Source organism: Anopheles merus, chromosome 2L (genome assembly GCF_017562075.2).
Source record: "Anopheles merus strain MAF chromosome 2L, AmerM5.1, whole genome shotgun sequence".
Classification (NCBI taxonomy): Eukaryota; Metazoa; Arthropoda; class Insecta; order Diptera; family Culicidae; genus Anopheles; species Anopheles merus.
In genome coordinates this window covers 34,841,413-34,865,699 of record NC_054083.1, presented here as the reverse complement: position 1 = coordinate 34,865,699, position 24,287 = coordinate 34,841,413, and the positions used below count along the sequence as shown (strand labels likewise).

Here is a 24,287-nt window from a genome sequence, read left to right as displayed (position 1 = left end):
TGTATCCACTTTCGTGAGTGGCGAATGAAACGCTTGTGCCGCCCGTGAAGCTTTTTACATCATGTGAAGACAAACAGACGGGTACAGCAGACTCCTCCCAGGTCGTGGGCATTTCGAACACCAAGGTAGATTGTAGCAAACGTTCCAACGTGGAACGGTTACGGCTTAAGGGACGGCAGGGCAGCGAATCACCAAGGGACAATCGAATCGATTACGTTTTATCGTCAAATATTCGTCAAACCCTCAAATCTCTCAAAAATCAATCAATATCTCGACACTCTCATTAGCATAAAATGGCCAAATGTTTGCCGTTTTTTTTACTTCTTCGGATTGTACCGTTCTTGAGCACACAAACCGAGCACCCGCACAGCTTCATATCCGCGTTACTCCGGTGACAAAGCGTCCATTAAAGCTGCCCATTTATCAGTCCCTTCGGCAGTCAATCCTCAACACACGGTTACGGTTTCGTTACATCATCATCATCATTGGGAAGATTTCATTCATCAACCGAGAGTCAGTTCGCTGTCTGTACGGGCTATTGATCACTGGTTTTGTAGCTGTGTGTGTGTGTGAGTGTTTGTAAAAATCGGGGATTTTTTTACAACCATCTGTACAATCTCAAGTGCAAACAGATGCTAATTTATGCGACACTCGACGCTATAACGGCATCGATGGCCGGTGTCCGGGTCATTAAGAATACAATGCCAATGTACCAATGCGACACCATGGCGATCGTGAACCATTTGTGGCTATGCTGTGCAGTGTTGTCCACGACCAAAGCTGTGACATTTTTGACACCTGTGGCATGTTCTAGAGGAGGAACCTCTGGGCGGGAACTCTAAGATTGGAGGAAGATGGACGATTCAGCAGCTGCAACTTTCTGTTTGAGCTAATTCCATATCCACGATTTTTTTTGGTTGTGGCTTAGAGCTTATTTTTTTCTGATTCGCCTAGAAATGATCGAGAGATCAAGGAGATGGTGTGAAATGTCGGGAAACAGTTTCAAAGACATAATTTCTGATGAATTATGCATGGTTAGAATTTCGAGGACGTCATCATTTTTGGAGATGAAGCGTAGCCATGAAAAGAACGGGAAGGAAAGTGAGAGAGAAACACCAAAAACCTTGTCTGAAAGATCACGATAGCAGAGTTGTGCAAAAAGCTGTGGAATAACAGTTCTCATAACCTCAAATTTCAATCTAATGACCCAATTTCTTCATTTCCGTAAACGTAACTTTATTCTTTGTCATGTGCTACAAAGTGTAGTGGGACGCTTAAGAACGGCATCCTCCCTTGTACAATCTACCCGCCACTTTCTCTAGTACATTCTACAACTGAACACACTCGTTACTGGCATCTTCAAGGAATTTTGGGGGCATCTTCATCACTGCTGCTGTCTGTACTGTAAGCCAAGCAATCCATTCTCGAGAACTTAAGAAACAACGAGAACCGAACGTGGCTGGTTGAGTTGCAATCGAAGACCAAAAGCTTGGCACGATCGCTGATCGCTTCCGCAAATGAAACGCTTCTTGTTTTAAAAAATAATAAGGGTTTTATTCGAATAGAAGGGGTTTTACGGTGTTGTTGTGCGTGTACGGTCTGTGTACCTCTTCTGTAGGTGCTCGATAAATAGTTCCTTCCGTCCGTACACCTAGCCTAGCCAGTGCTGCATAGCGTTGTGCCTTAATTTAGTGATGTAGGGAGACACCGCCTGGAGATGGAAGAGAGATCATTACGGTTATTTTGGGGTCATTTTTGAGATTTTTTTATGTGTGTGTGCCAAGAAGTTAAGAATCAGTATGCTTACGTGCGTGGTCACATCCTGGCTACGGTGCTGGTGCTGCTGGCGGTCCATAGACTGGTGCTGGGACTGGGGCTGGCGCTGGGGCAGCGTACTGCACTGGAGCCGGGGCAGGGGCAGAGTACTGCACTGGAGCCGGGGCAGGGGCAGCGTACTGCACTGGAGCCGGGGCAGGGGCAGCGTACTGCACTGGAGCCGGGGCAGGGGCAGCGTACTGCACTGGAGCCGGAGCAGGGGCAGGAGCGTAGTGCACTGGGGCAGGTGCTGGAGCAGAGTACTGAACTGGAGCCGGAGCAGGAGCGGCGTAATGAACTGGGGCAGGAGCCGGTGCGGCGTAGTGCACTGGGGCCGGAGCAGGAGCGGCGTACGCTACTGGAGCAGGAGCGTAGTGGACTGGAGCGACGGCAACAGTGGCTTGGTATCCTACTGGTCCCGAATGGCCCCCGTAGCCGGAATGGCCTCCGTAGCCCGCTCCTTCGTCCTTGTGCAGCAGCTTGCCGAGGAACGCCTTCTTCTTCTGCAGCAGCACATCGAACGTTCCCTCGCTCAGCGAGGCAGCGACAACGACCAGACACAGCACAGCGATGGCACGGTTCATCTTTGCAAAAATCTGCTTGGACACTTATCAGATCGACGATAAACAAAAAAACGCGCGTGTTAGACGTGCTCCGCGACCGTACCGAAACTGACAGCCGCTTTGCCGGATGTTGGTCCTTTTGTTGCCAACCCGGGTGGGCAAAGGCTGTCCACCGCCCAACGTTCAACTCCCACCATCCAAAAGATCGTGCTGCTCGCGATCTAATGCCGCATCTAATGCTGCCGCCTTCCCACTCCACGCGCTGCGCCGAAAAGAGAACGAGTTAAAGGCACAGAAGGTGACGGAAGAACTACACCGCGAGACACACAGCCTCCAGTGCGGTAGAGGCCGAAACCAGTTTTCACGAGCAGCACTGTTAAGCAACACCACCGCCTGGTGACATGCGCGTGGTGGGAGAAGCCGAACCCCAAAGACCATGATAATAGATTTATGCTAATTTTTCATCGATTCTCATTCTCTGCCAAAAAAGAAAAAAACGAAGTCCGCGTACTGTCGCGTTGTCGCCTATGGGTTCCTGGTGTGGTTCTGGGCTGGAGCTTGGAGCCGGTTTGGATGGGAGAGAGCGAGCAAGTCATCGCCCGTAGGCTTAGGTCGTTGGAGATGAGGACAAGTAGACCGTAAAACCATAGGACCGTTTTCGGCTAATGTTGCTTTTCCTGGAGAGCCTGGACGTCTTCAACTTTTTTGGAGATCGTTAGGTAAAGTTTGCCAATCTGGACCGCACGTTCGAGAAGATGTGTCACTCTCCCTCTTGCCGGTGGAACGCGGAAGAATTTGGAAACGTTTAGGCGTTGTCTGGGGCAGACCTCATTTACCGATAGCAGGTGGAGGATCTTCTTTTTTATTTCATTCTCTATTTCTCTCGCTCTCTCTCTCTCTCTCTCTCTCTCTCTCTTTAATTTCTTTAGCAAACTTTCTTTGATTTGCAAATTGTGTTCTGGCCGGACTCGTCGAATATTATGGTGCATAATAAATGAGCAGAACAGGTTCCTCTTCAGGCCTTAGCGGAGAAAAGACTTCGCAAGCACACACACACACACACACACACGGTAAAGCTTAAACCTGATTCTGATAAGCTTGCTACAACCAAAAATAACTGCTCGTGTGAAATTTACAAGACTGTTTCCGGGTATGAGATGGTTTTGTGCCGTGCCCGATGCTATCGTTTTAACGGTGATAGAATTCTTTCATTTTGAAGGTATAACTGCCAAAAAAATAGGGATGTTTGTAAAATAAACACAATTTTGTTTCCTTGCTCTGGACAAAACAATTTCAAAGGCACTAACAAAATCCAACATGTAGAAGATCATGTATTGAGTGCAATCGCGAAATGGTTTATTTGTGTAGTTTTCTTTTCTTTTCCAATTCCAAATTCGCACAAAATTGGCACTCGGGGACAGGGAAAAACCGGTAAAACATTCTCTCTCTCTCTCCTTGTTTAAGCATGCCGGGGGACTATATAAAGCTTTGCTTCGTCTTCCGCCGATGGTCAGAGTCCTCCAATGGAAGCCATCGTCCTGACTTTGAAGTTTGATTTAGAAGTAGCGACTAGATCATTCGCCTGGGCAAGGTGATTACAAAATTAAATTAACACCTAGCGCCTAACCAGCTCGACACATAAGCAGTACCGGACGCGAAGATCTGATCGGTAATGCAAACATGATCGAAGCCCTCCCAAACCTGCATACGATTACCGGTTGAAATGCATACCTTCTGCTTTGGGGGCGTTGCGAAACACACGCACACCTGATGCTCTTCGTAGCGCAAAGGGTGGCTTATCGTGCCGGTAAGGTCAAACTTTTTTGGAGGTTTCGGATAGCAAAAGTAAAAGCGATACTCTTTACTAGCAGGGACACAAACACATATTACACCACCACACAACGTCTTCCGTTGTTTTCTTCTTCATCTTCTTCCCCATCCTCTTCACGATCTTCACCTACTTGCTTAAGATTTCTACCCTCGTGTTTCGCAAACGTTCCGCCCGGCCCGTGATAAGCTCGTGGCGGGCCAGCTCTTCCTCCAGGTGGGCGATGTTGCGCTTCTGCTGCTGGTTGAAGCTCTTGTACGCCTCGATCAGCCCGATGTACGTGCTCATCAGTGTGCGGAGCTCCCGCGGCTTCAGGTTCACCATCACGTCCGAGCGCAGGAACGCCCCGAAGGTGGGCAACGTTGGCGGTAGCGGCAGCGGGGGCAGCTTTTGAAGGACGGTGACCGGGGAGCGGCACTGATTACGTCGTCGATCGGGCTCCGGGGCCGTTGATCTATCGGCAATGGCAGCAGGGCGCGGCTGCTCGTGCCCGACCGTGTTGATCTTTGGAGCTTGGGTGTTACCAGCCGGCACGGTTGAGTTCACTCGCGTTAGGAAGGGCGATGCATCGTTTTGAACACTTTCGATCACGCCAGTGGTCGGATGCAGCTCCCCTGTACTCACGTGACTCACTGTGGAGGATTCGAACGATCCCGAATTGGTGGTTGAGGACGCCTTGCTGCCCAAACTACTCCTGCTGGTTTGTTTCGAGGTTAAGGTCGACGGTGTGGTGGTCGTTGGCGCTACCCGATCTTTCGTGTCTACCACTGGTTTGTCGGATGTTTCTTGCTGCTCGAATACCGTATGCACACCGGGACCGTACTGTAGCAGATAGGACACCTTTTCGATGCCTTCACATGCTCCCGGTCGTGGTAGAACGAGCACAAACACAAGGCACCACAGAAGTAAGGTTAAACCGGTACACTTCATAACTTTTATTGTCCGGGAAGCGTCAGTAGTCGATCACAATCTGAAAGATGTCTTCGAAGATCTGCCAACTTGCAATGAGCAAAACACTTACGAGCACTTACCTGCACCACGTACGCATCGGGTCTGCTAGGTGTATCACAATCGCGGCGTACTTCATGGTTCCTACTGATGCCACGCTGGCGAATGCAGTAGAACGTTCTCTTTTCTTTTGTGGCCACGAAGGCACGCCATTCTTTTCCCCAATTTGTTTTGAGCGATTTTCTTCCCCGCTGGACTGAACCTGGGAAATACGGTAGAACGAAGATCCAATCGACAAATGTGCTTTGTGGTGAAGTTTCGCCACAATGAACGGAAGGTGACTTTGGAGGAGCTCATTTTAATTTTCGGGGCTGAACTACAAACTGTTTGATCGCGGCTGATGCCGCACGATACAGATCTGAGAGCTGCCTGAGCCTATCTTTGGATGGATTTTAATTGTACTTTAAAACTCATTTAGGTAACGAGAGAATGTTCTCTCCTTCTCTTAGCGGTTAAGTAATCTGCACCACAGTACGGGGTAAATAATCCGGCCCTTAGGCCGCAAAGTTTTAAACTGTTTGCTTGCAACCATGTACAGCCATCACATACCTTTCACTGGATGGAGAGAACACCAGTGCATCGGCATAGAACGTTAGCGCTCGGTGCCGGCAAGAACACGGCACACGTGGAGTGCAAAGCCAGTGCCAGCACGGTGGAAAAATAAATGAACTGATCTTTTTATTTCAACCGATCAGAAGCCTGAAGAACCTGTCCGCAACAACACGACCCGACAATGCGGTGCTGCATCGTCCGGTGGGCTCTTTTGGTGGCTACCCTGCTCATCTGCCTTACTGTGCTGGTGGGCGCGAAGAAATTTCGCGTGCCGGAAGACCGTCCCGACTATAAGCAGCTGGTGGTAAAGGCATCGGAACAGTTGGACAAGCAAATCCTGGACTTTGCATACTTTGTGCTGCAGTTCGAGCAGTTACGCGCGCTATTCATATGGCAACGGTACGAGAGGCTAATGGAGGAACAGGAACAGAACAACTATCTGCTGGGATAGGTGTTGGTTGAGCAATAAAGTTGTACAAATATTACTTAAACTGTAAAGTCTGGTGTAAACGAGTTTATGTTCGTTGTCATACAATATCACAAAGTTGTTAGTGGTACGGCTATGGGAAGTGTTTAATTGCAAAAGAGTGTACGAAATTCTGTCAAGGTATATACATATCAAGTATACATATCATCGAATTGTGTCAATTAATTGAATTAATCGAAGGATTAATAACGCGACAAAACTGTACTTCTCGTTCAAATGCCCTGAAACCGGTTATAGTGAGAACAAACCAGTAAAAGAATGAAGAACCGCTCGCAGAATCATTTCACTAAAATATTTTTAAAAAATTAATTTTTCTTTGTGAATTATTCAAACTCAAATAACATTTAGATGAATATTGCTTTTCGATGTTGAATTGGCGCAATATAAGCGCTCGTGAAGAATGATGGTTTAATATCAGTTTCAAAACTTCAACGCAATATTCTTCTTCTTTGGCACAACAACCGCTGTCTTTCAAGGCCTGCCTGTACCCACTAGTGAAGTGAGCTTGGCTTTCAGAGACTTATTGTTACCATAGTAGGATAGTCAGTCCTACGTATGGGGGCACGGTCTATTCGGGATTTGAACCCATGACGGGCATGTTGTTAAGTTGTACGAATTGACGACTGTACCACCAGACAGGCCCCAACGCATTATTACCGTGACTATCTTTTCAAAAATAGACATTTTTGACAGAAAGATCGTAGAAGATGGGGAAAAGTAGAGATTAAACAATATATTCCATTTTTCTTATAATCAAAACTTAAACATTGTTATTAAAAAAACATAAAAAAGTCACTTGAATATTTACGAAACAATACTCAACAAATTATTATGTTACCAAAATGGTTGCTTTATGCGTAAAACATAAAAAAGTTTAATATTCATACTACGAAATAAAATCACCGAGGATCTCATTGTTTGCATCATAGTTCTCGATTTATTTTATGAATTTAGCTAAGAAATTAAGTTTAGGTCCGTATAAAACAAGATTTTAAAATTGGATTATAGAACAAAATAGGCCGGGATAACGGACTGGCAGACGAAGGCGCGAGACCGCGAGCGGATTCGAACGCTCCTGAGGCAGGCCAAGACCGCAAAGTGAACCGGATAAGTAAGTAAGTAAGTATTAGAAAAAATGGATTAAAATTATGTAAGCTTCACTATTCTTACTATATTTGAATGAATTTGAACTTCATATTTGAACTGTCCATGCTATACAATGATCAAAAGCTCATAATTTTGAACGAGTATCTAGTTAGTTTTAGATATATAAGGTGGTGTTTTGATAAATACCTCACTTCAGTAAAATCTTCCATCTAGTAGTTTAACTAAAATCAACAACCCAAGTTCTACCAAAGTTCACGAGATTTTTCAAAATATTAACGAGTATGACACGGATTTTATAAGCATTCATATGAAAGGACAAACATGCACTACCACTCATTTACGCGATCGAGAAGAACCAACAAACCTGCTGGAGAAAGTCAGAACCTTTCCAATCTGATTGGTGAAAGTATGTCGATCGGATTCGTAGGAGGAGTAAACGGACGATTCTCCGGAAGCAAAAGTTCATATAAAGGAACTTACCATCGCATTCGCATGGGTTATTGATCCACGTCCACTGTGCCAGAGGTGAGTAGAGGACCTCAGCTCTCAGTGCAATCGTGTACCAACGACAATGACAGTCGTGCTTATGTGAAGTATTAATCCATTTCCGATCTGCTCTGTTTCATTTCTTCATTAAGCATTCGAAAACGCAACCATGTCCAGCAAGCAAATCGTTCTACTCGCCGCCTGCACCGTCCTGTTGGTGATCGCGTCCGTTGTTTCGGCGAACCCAAGCGATTCAGCACCCGATAGGGAACAAGAGGTATCGGCCAAATCGTACTTCGGATATCAAACAAAACCGAAGGACTCCTACAAGAAGCTGACGGAAGAAGTGGCCGAGTACTGTCGCCTGATCAGTCCCGAAATCACCGGCCTGAGAGAGAAAATCGAAACCCTGCAAAAGAAGCTGTTCTACCGAAAGGACAAAGACCACGGTGGCTACAACTACAATGACCTGGAACAGATGCAGAGAATGTTGGCCCAGCAAAAGGCGGCCCTGGATGCGCTACGCAATGAACGGCCTAGTGTTTAGAGAAGGGAATAGGGAAATTTAGTACGAACGGATTATGGCATGCCTACAGTTAAGTGTTTTATGTTTAGAAGCGAACTAGACCGAAGGGAGAAAAGTTATGCTCGAAAATAAAATTATTTAAAATGCACTGGTTTTGTTATTTTTAATTCCTATATATTACAACCCTCTAAATCCTGTGAATTTTTGAAAATATTAAATTTTTAGAAACAGCATTTCTATCATGATCACATATTTATCCAAAAAAAAGTGAGAAAGCACGTAAATTTAACATGAAAGCTTTTATCACAAAGCATTTTTAAATGTTTGTAGTATTAGCAGAGATTCACGTTTGGATAAGTCGCCTTTGTGAACCTTAATTATCTTTGAAACAATTCCAAAATCGTGACTCAAGAGATATGTTATTCGAATTCCTCCAAAATAAATCTCTTGTCAAATTTGTATTTGTTAAAAACAAGACAAGACATTTGGCACATGTAGTTTGATACCATACCTTGTAGGTTTTTTAAATGCTATAACTCGCATTTGATGTCTTTGCGAGGTTACGGTTTAGTCTTCGTCATTCACAGTTCAACAAGGTTCATTGTATGAATGGCGAATTTTCCCCATCGATTAGCATATCCATAAGGATGTAAATAAGCATTAGTCAACGAGTTGATCGTGTCATCTGTCTTCCAAATGTTGGTAGCAACAACGTTTGAAGGACGTACGGCGATAAGGAGATTCGTGTCGAAATGTGAATAAAAATGTTCATGTTTACATTACACTTATGAAAGTTCCGATAATATATTTATAATTAATTTTTATAAAAGCTTTTAAAGTATAATCTATTTTAATTCAGTTTAAAATCTGATCAATTCACAATGATTTTTGATGATATTTACCGCTTTTGATGTGCATTTAGCGTTTACATGCAATAAATCAGGATTTCTGCTTTCTCACATTTATCGGTGATTGTGTTTTTTACAGCAATTTGAATTTATTGGTTTGGCTTTTATTAATGATTATTTTGATTTCATTAATAATTGTTTTTTGTTGCATCTATCAAAATTCAAAATTAAAACTCCATGAAGATTCTATAATAGTTGCAAAAACAGTAGCATTAAGCTGACATAAACTGTGTAAAACATACTCAGCAAGCAATCTCTTTTAAGACATTCTTCAACTGGCAGCTGATATGCATGATTTAATTCTATATTCCAAAACTCTTGAGCGATTGCCTTCCAGAGCGACCAAAGATCAAATAAATACTTTTTGTTGTTAATTATGTTAACATTTTCATTGCGTTTTGAATATTTTAGGAACGCAAATGTTTATCCGCATTTTGAAAGATTTACGTGTAATAAAAATGTCATGTCAATGGGATATAGATTTGCTTGTAATTAATTGTTCATATTCATACACATTGAGTGTAAGTGCAATATTATCCGGGTGACAGCTAGTTCTTGACACTTTATATACGTGACATCGAATTTAAATTTGAAACTTTTTTTTTATTTTCATACCAAATCATACCAACTGTTGATCATGATTGTACATGGAATAAGTTATTTATTTCTTTGTTTATTTGTTCGTATTTGTTTTTATTATCTCATAGTGATATGGAGATAAATATTAAGCTATCTTAGTTGTGTGTATCCGTGAAGGTTTTGTTTCAAATATTTGTTAAGTACTGATGGATTTGTATTATTAACGATATGTGTGAAGTTGTGATATGTTTAACAAATTTTCATTTTAAATTTTCAATTCCTATCTTTATTTTAGCCAGTTTAATATTTTGATTGCTGCATAGCTTTAATTAAAACATTTATTATTCTTAGATATTTAACTTGATTATCAATGACACAAATGAAAATTGTATGAATTGAACAACTCTACATTTGTGTATGTTTTCATTATTTTTGATTATTCAATTTCATCAATCAGGCTTACCTTGTTTCGTATCGAAAAGAACGAAGATTATTAACATTTTTACGAACACTTGGCAAAACATTCAATTCCAACCCAATCGTTATTTTTTCTTATCCTGATTGGTGAAAGTACAGGATCACCTTTCTCCCCAAAACGTGACAACCGAAGGGGAGGAGCTAGAACATTCTCCTCGAACACAGCCGGGTCGCATATATCGAAATGCAAGTCCATATAAAAACGAACGCACAACGCTACAGTACGCTTATTGCTTTCGTAGAACTCTCTGTCAGCACAGAGTGTATGAGGTGAGACTGCGGGTCTTGAAAAGCGAACCCTTTCTTCTTTCACCCACTTTAGCTCCCCATTTCCTCCAATGTTACTAATGACTTTATTTCACGTCTTGTAATTCGGCTCCACACAACTAGCACCACGATGGGTTTGACAGGCAAGTTGCTTATTCCACTGTTCGGTGCGGTGCTGCTGTGTGGCGTAGTGTTGGCGGGCGAGCTGAACTACGACGACATCAACTCGCTACCGGTGGAGGAGAAACGTCGCATCATCCGGGAGCTGCTGCGGGCCCAGCGGGACATCCGGGGCGCTCTGCTCAAAATCCACTACAGCCTGAACGGCGAGGAGTTCGATGCGGACGGCAAGGAGGACCCGTACTGGCAGGGCTGCTGGGATAAGGAACTGGCCGGCTACAGGCAATACTTGGAGGAACGGATGAGCGCTCTGAGTGACAGTGTGAAGCAATCGCACACGATGATGGACGAGATCATCGATCGCGTCAAGCCTTACTGGTACGGTCATCACAAGCCGGGCTATGGTGGACCGTACGGTGAGTATGGTCCCCCCGGATACGGTCCCAGCTACGGATCGGGATACGAAAGCGGGTACAGACCGGAACACCCAACGACGCCCGAAACAACGAGCTACAGGCCGACCACGGAGTCGTACCATCCCAGCGGTGACGATGACGATGATTACTACGCCCGGAGTCGCCCCGTAGGTGGAAGCCGACGATACGGCCGCGAGCTCGATGTGACGAAGGAAACGAACGAGGAAGTGCCGGTCCCGGAGGTGAAGGTAGATCCGATCGAGGAAGCTGCAGTAGTCGACGCACTGGACCAGTTGGCCGAGGAAAAGCCGTAGGAAAACACGAAATGATACACAAAACAAACCACAGCAAGGAACACAGCTAGGATTATTTATTAAGAACACTTTGGACGTATGCTAACACTAAATCCAATCGCTCTCGGTTGAAATAAATCAAACACACAATGAAGTCTGCCTTGTCTTGTTTGCGTTTCTGTTAGCTGCGAGGTGATTGCCTGTGGAGCTCTTCGTTTGCCTTCATTACACTCGCTAAAAGCTCCTCCAGGGCTTCATAGTGGCCCGGCGGTACCTCGGTTGAAGGTCGTGTTGGCGCCCGCAGTCCACCGGGAGCACGTGTTGTCGTTTCGCCCTGAAAGGCACTCCACAGCCCAGTCAGTGCGTCGATTGCGGGATGTATGATGATCAGCTGCTTCGTGCCGAGCTGTGCCGTATCCTCAGCAGTCCCGGAACAGCAGATCAGCAATGGTAGCATCAGCACGATGCGAAGAATTTGAAACACTTGAACCATTGCCCCTAATTGACACGCTTTAGCACAAACGTAACGATGGTTCAGATGATAATGCACGACTGAATCTTTCGAGCTGGAGGCTGGATACGAACGACATCTGAACTTTCACTGCAACGAACGACGTTTCAACTTTCACCCGAAGCGTCACATGTAAATCAATGCTTCACACAAATGGCAATTTCATTACTCATCAAGCAAAACCATAAAACATGCAATGTACACTTTCTTAAGGATGGTTTGGTACGTAGTATTCATCGTGTAACATGCAAGCGTTGACCAATTCCGTCCCGATTAAAGAGGTTTGTTTTGTCGGGTTTCTGTCCTGAAGATACCATCAGTGTCGTGCAATTTCAAATATATAGCATCAATATAACGATACTTTTATTTCTCAATATTTAAGAATACGAGAATCCAAAGTTTTTTAAAAGAGACTTAAAACTTACTTTGTTGTAAACCACAGAAATAGTAATAAGCTGTAGCTGTTGGTACAATGTTAACACAACACGGTCATCATTAATCATTTCGTAAAATGTATCCATCCAAACCAATTTGCTGTCATGGGTCAATGTAATTCCTCACTTTTGCACAGTCGATTCCACATCCTTTACATTAACCTCTGATTGTTGTACATTGTGTTAATGCATGAACTTTGATGTTGAGCTGCCAAGTTGTTGGTAAGCCACTGATTGAGGAACGTATCAATCAACAAACGCGAAACGATGAAGATGTTGCTATATCATAATAATGTCATACTAATACAGACACAAAGTCATCCTTAGTGGAATGAAAGAAATAGCCATAAAAAGCAATAAAACGCACAGCCAAGCTCGTAACATGATTTAAGGTGTTTTGATGCGATTAGCCTAGCGACCTTAGCGATCATGCCGGTCTTTTACCAAACTGCTAGACTAATCTTTTGCCTTATATGCTATATTTATCTATACCATCAGATTCATCTCGGAATTAGAATGAAAAGAAGTACATGTCATAAAATTCAAACGAACCGACCTTGTGGTACTTTGAAGACAAACCTCCTTCTTGGCGAAACGATCTACTCGATCGTGCTCGTTTCCTAGACGTTAGTCCTTGAATGAGCGCTCCAGATGTGAACTGAGCCTCATGGCAGCCTTGTAGAAGCTGACGCGTCTAGCCAAAACAACCACAGAAGCCAAAGACGAAAACAAATTATTTAATAAAATTTAATATTAAAAAACAACTGGAAGCTTTTGGTCTTCTAAAGTCAATTTGGGGTTTAGCAAATGCGGCTCACCATATAATGTTGTTGGTAAAACGGGGCTGCCTACTAAGTCAGTTTAAAAATCAGAATGTTGGCAAACAAGTCACCAATTGGTCCTTCAAGTGCATGTTTTTAAGTTTAGCCTAAAAGACACATTGGTTCACTGTTAATCGTTGTCTATGCGTCTATAAGCATGGTACATACACTATGCTGTCTTTCTGTGTTTGGTGTGCCTTCGTTTTTCGTTGAAGTCTGAACTCCAACCCAGTGGCTGATTAACACAAGTGGAGTCCCTAAGCAGTTACACGAATGTAGGCCCTTATAAAGCCCTTTGAACAAGAGTATGTATTGTATGTGGCATTCTTAACTAGATAATGATTGAGAAGTAAATTTACTTATGAGCGGGATATGGATTCCTTTTTTCGCCGCGCTTAGTTCATGTACTGCTTTATCCGCCCCTGCTACAACCTGCCTCAATCTTGAAATACAGGACAAATAGCCTATTCTGCTAGATTAACCACAAGGTGAAATACAGCAAATCAATTAAAATGAAACAAGGAATCGAAAGCAGACAAGATTCTGACAAAAACGGTAGAAAATCTCATAAAAAGTAAACTCAAAATGTTTGATTGGCAAAACACTAAATAAAACTTAATTTATATTTTATATACCAACAATGTTTTCTGAACATTTTGCCGCAAAACCGGTATAACGTAATCCATTGCTTAAACTCTTCATGAGCAGAAAATCAAACTTAATCTGTCCAATCTCAATTGTAATGGCATGTGTCAACCTTTGTAAGACACAAAGCTTCTTTGCTGTTATCCGGTTCGCTTTGTAACGCCTCTTCCAACAGTGCAATTGGTAGATAAACAGTCAACACCCCATAACATTTATCTCAAGCCTTTCCCGCACCAATCCCACAAACTACTTCGTTCTTGACATGCTCGAACACTAAATTATAAAAGCACATTCAATAAAGCCCGTTAACGCTTAATACTACAGTTTTATTGCTGTCCATGTTATGCTGCAGACTCGCCTCGATATCGATTACTCGGACAGGCAAAGGCTAAAACAAAACATTCCCCAAGTGCAAGTCACGCAGCAGCCACACGTCCCCGGTGGGGTAAGAATCAAATTTCGATGCTCGTAGCATCGCACCAACCCGTTAACCACCCCATAAGCTCGAAATTATTCTTATCTCAGCAATTGCAAATGGGATTTCTTTCACCATCATCATTTCACCTCAGCGCACGTTGGAAATTTGCGGTTTAATTTATGGCATTTAATTAGCTTCTGATTTTTCCGTACCTTTGTCGCATGCGTTGGCTCCAAAGAGAATGCTGGGAATTTGATATCTGTTCACGGTTTGGTACCAGCAACCTACCGCACATCCTGTCAAAAACTGAGCTCCAAAAAAAAAACAAAAAACCTACATGGAATAGGTTCCTTTCCAAAAACGCTACGAATTAAGCCCTTCACTTTGACCTACATTTCGAGCGTGGACGTTGCACCGTTACAGGAAGAATGCACAATTCATTCCCAATTCTTCTACGAGCGCAACCAAATAAACATAAACAATAAGTTGGTGGCCTCATCTTCATCACGAGCAACTGTGCCTTTGAACTTGACCATCGCGCGACAAACTTGATTCGACAAACCCGGGGGTAACCCTTACGAACTGCACAAGTGAAAGGTCCAGCAAACGGTACATTACCCGGCGAGATAGGACCGATCGGTGTACTGCACCTCGAAATCAGCTGGTTCGTGTGGAGCTGATGATGCAGAACACCCAAAAGTTTGGTGTTCCGTGCCGTGTTTGGTGGGTTCCCTTTTACCGCTCTGTCCTTAATGCATCTCTCCTCCAAAGAGCAAACTCGCACAGGAAACATTCATTAAGATAATTTGATGCATTTACATTCTTCGCTGGTCTACCCATTTTTTATGGAAGAAGGTTCTCACTCGGAACCTTTCACACCTTTTTCAAGTGAGGAGGCGCATAGCGTTTATTTTGATGAGCGCATTTTATTCGCAGCATTGAGTTTTACGGCAAACTTGACTGTGGCACGTTCTGGCCCGGCCAGGACACCAAAGGCTGGAAGTGAAAGGTGAACTGTAATCGGATCAGAAAGAGGATCGTTCTTGTTTTTGCTTTCTTCTTCCTTTCCTTCGTATTGTTCTGATTTGATTTTTGACGCTGCAAAAGGAGAAGGGCACATAACGGGGCATTTGCCAATTGTTTTACCAATGTTTTCATGCAGTACCGCATGGTTAGGGTTCGGTTTTTTTTTCATTTACCCATTTATTTACCCATCATCGTAATGTCAATTACCAGCCAAAAACCGGCTGATCGGCAGGATTTGTTTGGGAACTGAATCGTGTAAAAAAGGAACGCCTTTCTAAAAATGTAGAACAGCCGTGCATGCCTTCAAGAATCACTAATGATCGCTTTCGGACATTGCTGGCTGAGTCTCCTCCTGAATGTTTGCCAATTTGTTGGACGTTCAGGTGCCGAAAAAGAATGGGTTCAATTATTTTAATTTCTTCATCCAGCAACAAACAAGATGCCCCGAAAAATGGGACAAAATAAAGGCAATGTCCTTTCTCTGCCTTTCTCCAGTGGGGGGAAGCACATTCACGGAAATTAAGAACTTGCCAACAAACAGGTTAAGGTATTGTTAATGAGATTTTGGAGATGAGAGGGCATCAAAGGTACGATTTGGCGTAATTAATTAAAATACTTTTCATTTGATGCGGCCAGCGAGTACCTCAGAGTTTAAATGGCAGGTCATTATTTTGTGATAAAATAAAGACACACGAAACCCATTCGTTATAATTGGATTTTTCTTAAGTGTTTTACCTTGTTGTTCAATTCCATTTGAATTGTCTTGAGTTTGAACTCATCACCACAAAGAACATATTATATGCTTTTCTCTCTCGCTTTGGCTTTTCGCATTATTTTCCGTTTTTTTTTTGCGTTACCATTCTTTCTCATCTTTTGTTTGGGCTATATTTTCGTTTGCTTCTTTCGGCGCTTCAAAGCATTTTAATAACAGTCATCCATCTCGTTTCATTTTGTATTGTATTTATTGGTTTAAAAAGAAAGAAAGGTCTCCATTATCCCTGATTCTGGTTTTCTTCATTATCCCTGATTGTACATATTTTTAATAATAAATTCATCCCTCCCTGTAAATTGAATATTGGTCGTTGATTTAAGAATCCCTTTTCCCAGTCCCCACTACATTATCATAAATCACGCAATCTGGCTCCCCACGATCGACGCTCCCGCTGCAGCCGCTTCTTGCTTTCCTGCGCCTTACGGATGAAGGAAAAATCGTTTGCATCCCAACCGTTGCGGACGACTCCGAGCGAAGGTTTTGCGGTGGTCGGTATTGCGTAGCTGACCGGTTTCGCACCAAACGTAAACAAACTCTCGACTGACGGTGGCGTTACGGCTTCCGCCCGAGCGGAGGTAGTGGTCGACGGTGTGGCAAGCTTGGCCGGCACAGCTACCGTGTTCGAACCGTTTCGATTCAGCTTACGGCGTTCTAGGAAGGCCGTCAGTGCATCTTTTTTGGGAGGCGCTATGGGTGCACTTTCAGGTGGTACCGTTTGGAGCTTTAGAGCAGAGAACTGTTCCTGCGGTGGAGAGATTCGTGGCGGAATGCGTTCCGGGAAGGATGGAAATTGTGGTATCTTCGCCGGAGGCAAGAAATCCGTTGGCTCGATGGGTTGTCGTTGTGGAACAGGTCCTGCGCGGTATGAATCACCGTATGGATACGGTTGTGCTGAACCAGAAGGACCTCCAAATGGAACTCTTGGATCTGTAGAACCTAACCTTATATTGGTTCTAAGCTCACCCGTTCGCTTTGAGTCGTACGCAAAGGGTTCTGCTAGACCTGCCGGACTTTTAACTGGAGCTCTTGGGTCTGTGGAACCGAATCTTAGATTGCTTCTTAGCTCACCAATTGGCTTTGAGTCGAACGAATATGTTTCTACAGGTCCTGCAGGACTTCTCAATGGAGCTCGGCGGTCTGTAGTACCAAGTCTTACATTGCTTCGAAGCTCACCAGTTGGTTTCCTTCTCCTTGAGGGATTTCTACGCAAAGCGGCAGATGATTGCTGGACATCAAACTCAGATTCTTCCTCTTCTTCCTGGGAATCGATTGACTCTTCCCATCGATGTTTCGTCTTTTCGTACGGTGGTCGACGTCTTGGTGGAGCTCTCCTCGGATCGTTTCCATCCTTTCGCCGATGACCGATCGAGAATGGGTTGTGAAGTTCTTCCAACTGTGCCTCGTTCGGTGGATACATGAAGTAGTGTATGTAATTGTAGTACTTATTGCCGTAAATTTGTGTGTGAGAGCTTCCGGTGTTGGGTGGCACAGCGTCGGGCAGTGATGCTTGATCCCGATAAAGCTCCGACGGTACCAGCTTTGGAGGAGAATAATCGACCCATCTTGTACTCGGTGGTGGCATCGCAGTAGTAGACGTAGTGGTAGTTGTCTCCAAAGTAGTGGTGGTTGTTGTTCGCTCGGTCGTAGTAGTAGCTTCTGCCGTTGTTTCAGTACCATTGGAGACTGTTGCAGTGACTATTGTGGACAACTGTGTGCTTTTCTCCGTTGTGTCGCTTAAGCGTTCAGCCGGACCAGTGGAGCTGTTGGAGCATTCCGTTACATCATACAGTACGATCGGTATCTGTGACGTACGTTCGTTGTATCGTCGCACCAGCTCTTCGTAGGTTTGCGAAAGATTGGCCGATTGATTTCGGAGCATGCTAATTTCATCGTTCACCTTTGCGACCAGCTGCTGAAACTCGCTCAAGCTTATCTGACGCTTTGCGGAGGGCTTAGCAGTTGTTCCGCTGGTGCCCGAAGCTGTGCTGAGGATGCTTCTGACCGTAGAGCTGCTAGAGATGGGGTTAGCTCTTGCCAGAATAGGAACTGCGGACGTACTTGAGGTGGTGGTTGAGTTCGGTATGGTTGTACTGGTGGCAGTGGTGGTAGTGGTTGTGGTGGAAGGGGTGCTAGTGAAAGGTTCAGTGACCGTTGTAGGGGACGTTGTGGTGGTGGTGGTGGTAGTGGTGGTTTCGGCTTCTAGCAACCGTGTCGTTCCCACATCCTCTTCTATCGCGATCGCTCCGATCAAGCATCCAAAGGCGACCCAAAGTGACAGTTGCTTTGACGCTAGTTTCTATCGCAAAGAAAGTAATTAGAACCGCAATTAGCAAGGCTATAGAATTTAATCCGTTGAAATTGAACTTACCATGACTTTCGAAGGCGCTTTTTCCTCACAGTACTGCTCGAGCGCTCTGTACGAAGATACACTCGACGATAGAATGAAGCCGCAACCGGTCGCGCTGGGCTGCAGAATCGTTGCGAAAAGTGAGAGGCACCCTTGTTCTGACGCGTACTGAATGTTACGGCAGCAAAACAACTCCCAAAACCAACCCAAAAAACAGAGGGTAGGGAGGCCGGCGAATGATTGCAAAGCAATCAGAAAAGGAAAGCCTGTGCCAAACTTCCGCCCGACGCACAGTGCATAAAGCTGGTGAGCATGTTGCGAACCTCTTTCATTCTACTTTCATCCGAACGCCGAAGCATACGGACACACGGTAAGCGACAATCGTGCGGCAACGTTTCGTGTTTCCTCGAAGAAATTCGCTCATCTTCTTGCATCCCTTTACGCTCCTTCATCGTGGCAGCATTAGAATGAAGTCACTCGCATTGCTCTGCACGCTGGTGCTGTTTGCCATCGTACGCGATGCGCTCTCGCTGGACGCCAGCGGAAAGGTTGCGGCGCCGCGACCGGCCGAGCGGTTGCTCGACAATCTTGACATCCTGCAGGAAGACGGCGGCTTTGATCCGCTCGCACCGGTTTCCCAGCAAACGGAGCTGTTTGAAATTGCGAAGCGTTTGGCGCAGAAGAAGGAGTCCGGCATTGAGGGACGTGATGCGTACGGTGGCTACCATCCGGGCGGTGAGATGAACAATCTGGACCGGCTCGAGTACTACACAAAACAGTTCCTCAACCTGGCGGTCGACGTGTCCTACTCGTCCGTTTATCTGCTCGGCAACTACACACGATTCGTGCACAACGCTAACAAGAAGTTCATCATCGTTTTTGAATAAACCGCTGCCCTTAATTTATAATGCTACACTGAACATAAAATTTGCGTGTTACCTTTTTGTCTTAAACAAGAGCTCATGAAAGAAAAGTTTGAATATAAAAATATTACGAGCAAATGTTAATGATTGATTAATTGATGGAATGCACTGATGCTTTTTATAATGCCGGATGGGATTGATTTCAATTTAGTCTTTTCGTGGATACACCTCGTCGTTCACTATTGTTACTGATAAACATTTGGATTGGGTTTGGGCTCAAAATTTACACATTTCAGTAGTTTAGAAAATCAAAATAAAGCTTTTCAAACATCTTAAGACATTGTTTACGTGTTCTATGTCAAATTATTATATTCAAGTCCAAGTTTTTACTTTCAAAACTGTATATATTTTTTCTTGTTTCACTAAGAAAGATCGACTATGATATGTTATTAAATGCGAAAAGAAAAATTATCATACCAAACTCAAAAGAGAAAACATTTAACTATGTATACTCAATCCTCTACACATATTATTATTACTATTATTATTATTATTACGTTTTTTTTATTCAGAAAGAACGGTCTCGGTTGTATTGATTTTAATATTTTTATTATTTTTTATTACTATTATTTTAAAAATATGTATCTGCTAATAAATCCTGATTCATATCCATTCCACATTAGTTTACGACTTTATTCCCTAGTAAAGATTACACAAATCCGACAACGAGCTTTTCAAGAGAGCTCTGCATATTCATTCGAGGACTTCTAGGAGGAATAAAAGCCTTTTTTGATGAAACATTATTTTCTCATTTGTTTTTATATTCAATTAATTTCATTGATATTTAAATATTTATATTAATCAAATTAATTAGATTTCAAATAATTGTTCGGTTCAATATGGGTTTAAAGCAAGATAAAGAAAAGATAAAAAATAGTTTAACAGGAATAGTCTGAGTTACATGACTCTGGTTTCGTCTTACTGAGGGACATTCTGGGGCATTCTTTCCTATTTCCAGAATGCACATATCAATTCAAAACATCATCAAATCGACATTCAACAGGCATAACAAAATAGGGGAAAACAATCTAATAAAAGCCAAACACTAAGCTACATAAATTTAAACCAACTGTAACATTGCGTACATGAAAATATGTATAAAATGTTTGCTATAAAAATATCTCATATTCTGGCATCAACCATATTTTGTTCAAGCAAGAAACGACATTCATTCACCGAACTTCGTTCACGTGAGACCTCTCTATTTAACAATATACCAACATACATCGGCTCATCAGTCCCGATCGTTCGCTTCCACCAATCAGACCATTTCGCTCCGGAAGGCCCTAAAGAACCTCCGAATCCCCGAAGAACTCCACGCAGTGCGCATATAAAGGCCAACATCAACGGTTTAAACCATACCATTCGTCCCCCGATTCAATTGAGACGAAGTTCGGCAAAGTGTCCGCAAAAATCCCGGTCCAACATCCAAACCGCTCTCTCTGTCTCTCTCTCTCTCTCCCAACATCACACGATGCCCAAATCCGCCACATCTCTAGCCGTGCTGGCGCTGGCACTGATAGCTATCGTCGGTATCGACCAGGCCTCGTCCGGTATCGCGCTCAGTGGGGCGAGACGAGTGAAAGACTTCCCCAAGGGGGTCCTGCAGCTGAACGCGGTCGTCCACTTCCCGAATCCACCACCGCCGCCCGCCACCGTCGAGGAAAAGCTGGACTACCTGGAGCTGGTGCTGGCCGAGCTGGAATCGCAGCTGCCCCGAAAGTCGCTCTTCCGTTGGCTGTTCCAGGACCGCACTCGGCTGGCGTCGGGCTTCGAGAAGGAGTTCCGATTTTCGTACGATTCTTACCCCTACCTGCACAAGAACTGAGACTACTGGCGATGTGAAAGCGAAACAATTAACGAATAAATAAACAAAAAGCACACACAAAATGTACAAACTCTTGTTGCATTCTTTGCCTCCCGCTGGAGAAGTGGCCCATCCCCACTCTTTTGGTTTTGATCTTTTGGTCGTACTTTCTTCTACGTCGAGTGAAAGGAGTCCTTTCCACTTGTAAACATTGCGTTCGAGAGTCAAGCTCCCGAAAGCTGGCCAAAAGGTTTCGTGCATGATCGCTTCGTCGACCAAAGGCATAAGTTCTTGAGCCTTCCCACTAGCAAGACGTACCGAACACCAAGATGCGCTCCTACACTGCTAGCCTTCTGTGCGTGACGGTCGCTATCGTCGCTATTACCGCGCCCGCGCATGCGGGCCGCATTCCCGAGGAAATAGACAGCCGGCTAGCGGAGCTGAACAAATGGTTCGAGGCACGCATCCCGATCTACGAGAAAGCGAACTACCTGCTGAAGAAACTCGGCACCGAAGTGTCTAAACTGTCCGACATGCACAACGGCATCGACTTCTACTACCAGGGATACTCCGACCTGGAGTACTACGGGACGGATGGTTTCATACCTTTAACGTCTCTGCGCATCGTGAAGGTGGTCGGCGACGGTCCCGATCTGAAGCCGGTCGAGGAAGTCGTACGGAAGGCACTGGAGAAGCGAAGCGTGAAAAACATCCTGCAATTGGCACCGGAAATTAAGGGCGCGTTCAAGAGCATTATGGACAATAAGGTTTAAGCGAAATGGCACCAGGATAATGTTGGAAAAATAAAAATAAAAGTTCTAGAATAAGTCAAAATAAGCAAGAATGGGGTTTAAATTTTATTAAAGGCTGATTGAGAAATTATTCATTGCATTCCCAAAATCAATCTGATCTTTCTCTCCGGCGTAGGCATCGCACCATGTTGAGTGTGGTGGGAGCATGCTTGCCCATTTCGTTTGATGTGCATAATGTTCGTGCTATGTTCTCACAAACTGTAGGTGTTGTTACATGCAACTGTTAAAAACGCTAATGTTGGTCCAGGTTTGACTAAACACTAATGAAAAACAGAGTTGTATGGGTCCATAGATCCGCACATCATATCACAATCATGAGCCATCTTTCTTCTTCTTCTTTGGCACAACAACCGCTGTCGGCCAAGGCCTGCCTGTACCCACTTAGTGAAGTGAGCCTGGCTTTCAGTGACTTATTGTTACCATAGCAGAATAGTGAGTCCTACGTATGGTGGCACGATCTGTTTGGGACTTGAACCCATGACGGGCATGTTGTTAAGTTGTACGAGTTGACGACTGTACCACCAGACCGGCCATGCGCCACCAGATATAGATAAATTCTTACACAAAGTTCTTTCGTTTTTATTTTCTAGTCTTAATTACAATACTAGAAAAAGTAGTTTAGGTTAGTTATCATCATCATTAGGTTAGTAATTAGATATCATTAAGTTATGACTTTTTTTTATTTTTTAGAAGAAGACAAACTTATCATGCCAGTAAGTGTGAAAAAGAGAACCAACGAACCAGCGAAAAAGCGAACGTTACAAATTAATAATTTATTTATCTTTGTTACTCGCTTATGAATGTGAAAGCTTTGATATTCAAATTCAAAGCTCAAATGAACGATTGATGTATGTAAAGGATTTGAAAAGGGTTCTTACGTGGTAATGGATTCTTACTGTAGAATTGGTTCAATAATTCGTCAAGATACCCAACACTTAAACAGAAAGGAAATTATTAACTGCACTAGCACTATGAATATTCTTAGGTAATTACATCGTTTGTATGAAAAACAGCTTTTCAGTATTACCAAGATTGTACCAGCAAAGTCATCCGATCATTCTGTTCTAAAGCAACATATATTTGTTCATTTGGGACACATTTTACTCGACACCATACTCAGCGACTACTTCAGAACGTGCACTCCGAGCAAGCATGCAGGCTGAGCAAAATGCAGCATGCTCTCTCGCAGAACGTCTCCCGAACCACCCGAAAGAAAGCCTTTCACTTTACGCCGTCTGTCCGCGATGGACGCGGCAAAGATTCGTAACAAAACCCGAATCTTCACCCGAAATGCGCTTTAGTTCGTCAAAAGCGCTCGAGCAAGAGAGAAAGGATCCAGCAGGTACAGAGCTCGCCACCGCTGTCTCCACACAACAAAAACCAATCGCCAAGCATAGCCATGAAGTTCTGCATCGCCTCCGTGAGTGTGCTGCTGGTGCTGTGCAACCTGACCGCCGCCTTCCAGCGCCCGATCATTGACGACCGGATGGACAAGATCGTGGAGAAGTTTGCCAACTTTAAGGACATCGTCAACTTGAACCACTTCCTGTACGAGCTGCTGAACATGGTTGCCGACGTGACGCCCAGCTACGGTACCGTGCAGTACTTCCACAACCAGCATCCGGAAATAATTTTCCCCGCCGTGGCTGAAAATCCGGACCAGACGGAAGAGGAAAGTGCGGAGCCGGTACAAGAATAGGGACACACACAGATACGCTAAAAAAACATAAAAATAAAACGCAAGAAGCAATTAATTTAATCTCAAATGAATGTTGTGTTCTTTTTCATTGTATTAAGAAGAAAATGATTTAATTTACTTGAATTGGTGAAAATATTTGTAACATTCGTCGGTTTGTTGAAGTTATATTGTTCACATCAATTAAAATATGTGCCTTATCAAATGCACATGATGTATATTTATTGCATTTTACCTCTTTTTTGCAAAAGTTGAACGTGTGGTGGTATTGTTGAATTTTTCATGATGTAGCTCTGACAATTTGCTTGCTTTTTTAACATTATTTTTGGGAATAATTTAACGCTTATTTGTTTGACTGTTAGTTTTCTAAATAACTCTAAGTGCTTGATGGTAAGATATGATTCTCATGTTTAGAATTGCTAACATTTTTTTAATATGCTATATATTTCTACAAAGTATTTGTTATTTTGTTGAGCGAGTAAAGTTTCTGTTTTCGGTCAATTGATACTGATTAAAATTTTCATTAATTTCATATAACTACTTTCAAGAATGGCAGAGAATTGAGAATAGAATCTGTGTCATTTTTCCCCCTTTTAATATATTGTTTGAGTTAATCTATTGTTGAGGATCTATCAAACCAAAC

The 24,287-nt window shown here is 43.6% G+C and overlaps 6 protein-coding genes across 6 annotated transcripts; 3 read left to right on the top strand and 3 right to left on the bottom strand.

Annotated features, from left to right (window-relative positions):
* Window positions 1-1,532: 1,532 nt before the first annotated feature.
* LOC121592144 (skin secretory protein xP2-like) lies at window positions 1,533-2,615 on the bottom strand. Its single transcript, XM_041913498.1, has 2 exons — window positions 1,808-2,615; window positions 1,533-1,711 (listed from the first exon to the last, which is right to left on the bottom strand). The coding sequence occupies exon 1, from the start codon at window positions 2,397-2,399 to the stop codon at window positions 1,827-1,829; it is 573 nt and encodes a 190-aa protein (XP_041769432.1). The 5' UTR covers window positions 2,400-2,615; the 3' UTR covers window positions 1,533-1,711; window positions 1,808-1,826.
* A 933-nt stretch (window positions 2,616-3,548) lies between these two features.
* On the bottom strand, window positions 3,549-5,285 carry LOC121593160. Its single transcript, XM_041915294.1, has 2 exons — window positions 5,238-5,285; window positions 3,549-5,176 (listed from the first exon to the last, which is right to left on the bottom strand). The coding sequence occupies exon 2, from the start codon at window positions 5,134-5,136 to the stop codon at window positions 4,336-4,338; it is 801 nt and encodes a 266-aa protein (XP_041771228.1). The 5' UTR covers window positions 5,137-5,176; window positions 5,238-5,285; the 3' UTR covers window positions 3,549-4,335.
* Window positions 5,286-7,860: 2,575 nt separating this feature from the next.
* Window positions 7,861-8,520, top strand: LOC121593989. Its single transcript, XM_041916822.1, has 2 exons — window positions 7,861-7,885; window positions 7,999-8,520. The coding sequence occupies exon 2, from the start codon at window positions 8,016-8,018 to the stop codon at window positions 8,391-8,393; it is 378 nt and encodes a 125-aa protein (XP_041772756.1). The 5' UTR covers window positions 7,861-7,885; window positions 7,999-8,015; the 3' UTR covers window positions 8,394-8,520.
* Window positions 8,521-10,556: 2,036 nt separating this feature from the next.
* On the top strand, window positions 10,557-11,586 carry LOC121593603. The gene is made up of 2 exons (XM_041916125.1): window positions 10,557-10,606; window positions 10,727-11,586. The coding sequence occupies exons 1-2, from the start codon at window positions 10,602-10,604 to the stop codon at window positions 11,451-11,453; spliced, it is 732 nt and encodes a 243-aa protein (XP_041772059.1). The 5' UTR covers window positions 10,557-10,601; the 3' UTR covers window positions 11,454-11,586.
* A 4,674-nt stretch (window positions 11,587-16,260) lies between these two features.
* On the bottom strand, window positions 16,261-18,738 carry LOC121592326 (nuclear pore complex protein DDB_G0274915-like). Its single transcript, XM_041913726.1, has 3 exons — window positions 18,730-18,738; window positions 18,428-18,526; window positions 16,261-18,355 (listed from the first exon to the last, which is right to left on the bottom strand). Exons 1-3 carry the CDS (start codon window positions 18,736-18,738, stop codon window positions 16,409-16,411), a joined length of 2,055 nt encoding a protein of 684 aa, XP_041769660.1. The 3' UTR covers window positions 16,261-16,408.
* LOC121593983 lies at window positions 18,697-19,321 on the top strand. Its single transcript, XM_041916814.1, has 2 exons — window positions 18,697-18,776; window positions 18,867-19,321. Exon 2 carries the CDS (start codon window positions 18,874-18,876, stop codon window positions 19,291-19,293), a length of 420 nt encoding a protein of 139 aa, XP_041772748.1. The 5' UTR covers window positions 18,697-18,776; window positions 18,867-18,873; the 3' UTR covers window positions 19,294-19,321.
* Window positions 19,322-24,287: the final 4,966 nt, after the last annotated feature.

What these genes read in the sequence shown, in the direction of transcription:
- LOC121592144 (XM_041913498.1), bottom strand. Translation starts at nt 2,399, where the DNA reads ATGAACCGTGCCATCGCTGTGCTGTGTCTGGTCGTTGTCGCTGCCTCG.
- LOC121593160 (XM_041915294.1), bottom strand. Translation starts at nt 5,136, where the DNA reads ATGAAGTGTACCGGTTTAACCTTACTTCTGTGGTGCCTTGTGTTTGTG.
- LOC121593989 (XM_041916822.1), top strand. Translation starts at nt 8,016, where the DNA reads ATGTCCAGCAAGCAAATCGTTCTACTCGCCGCCTGCACCGTCCTGTTG.
- LOC121592326 (XM_041913726.1), bottom strand. An exon ending in AAGCGCCTTCGAAAGTCATG is followed by an intron (nt 18,356 to 18,427) that starts GTAAGTTCAATT and finishes TCTTTGCGATAG; the next exon opens with AAACTAGCGTCAAAGCAACT.
- LOC121593983 (XM_041916814.1), top strand. Translation starts at nt 18,874, where the DNA reads ATGAAGTCACTCGCATTGCTCTGCACGCTGGTGCTGTTTGCCATCGTA.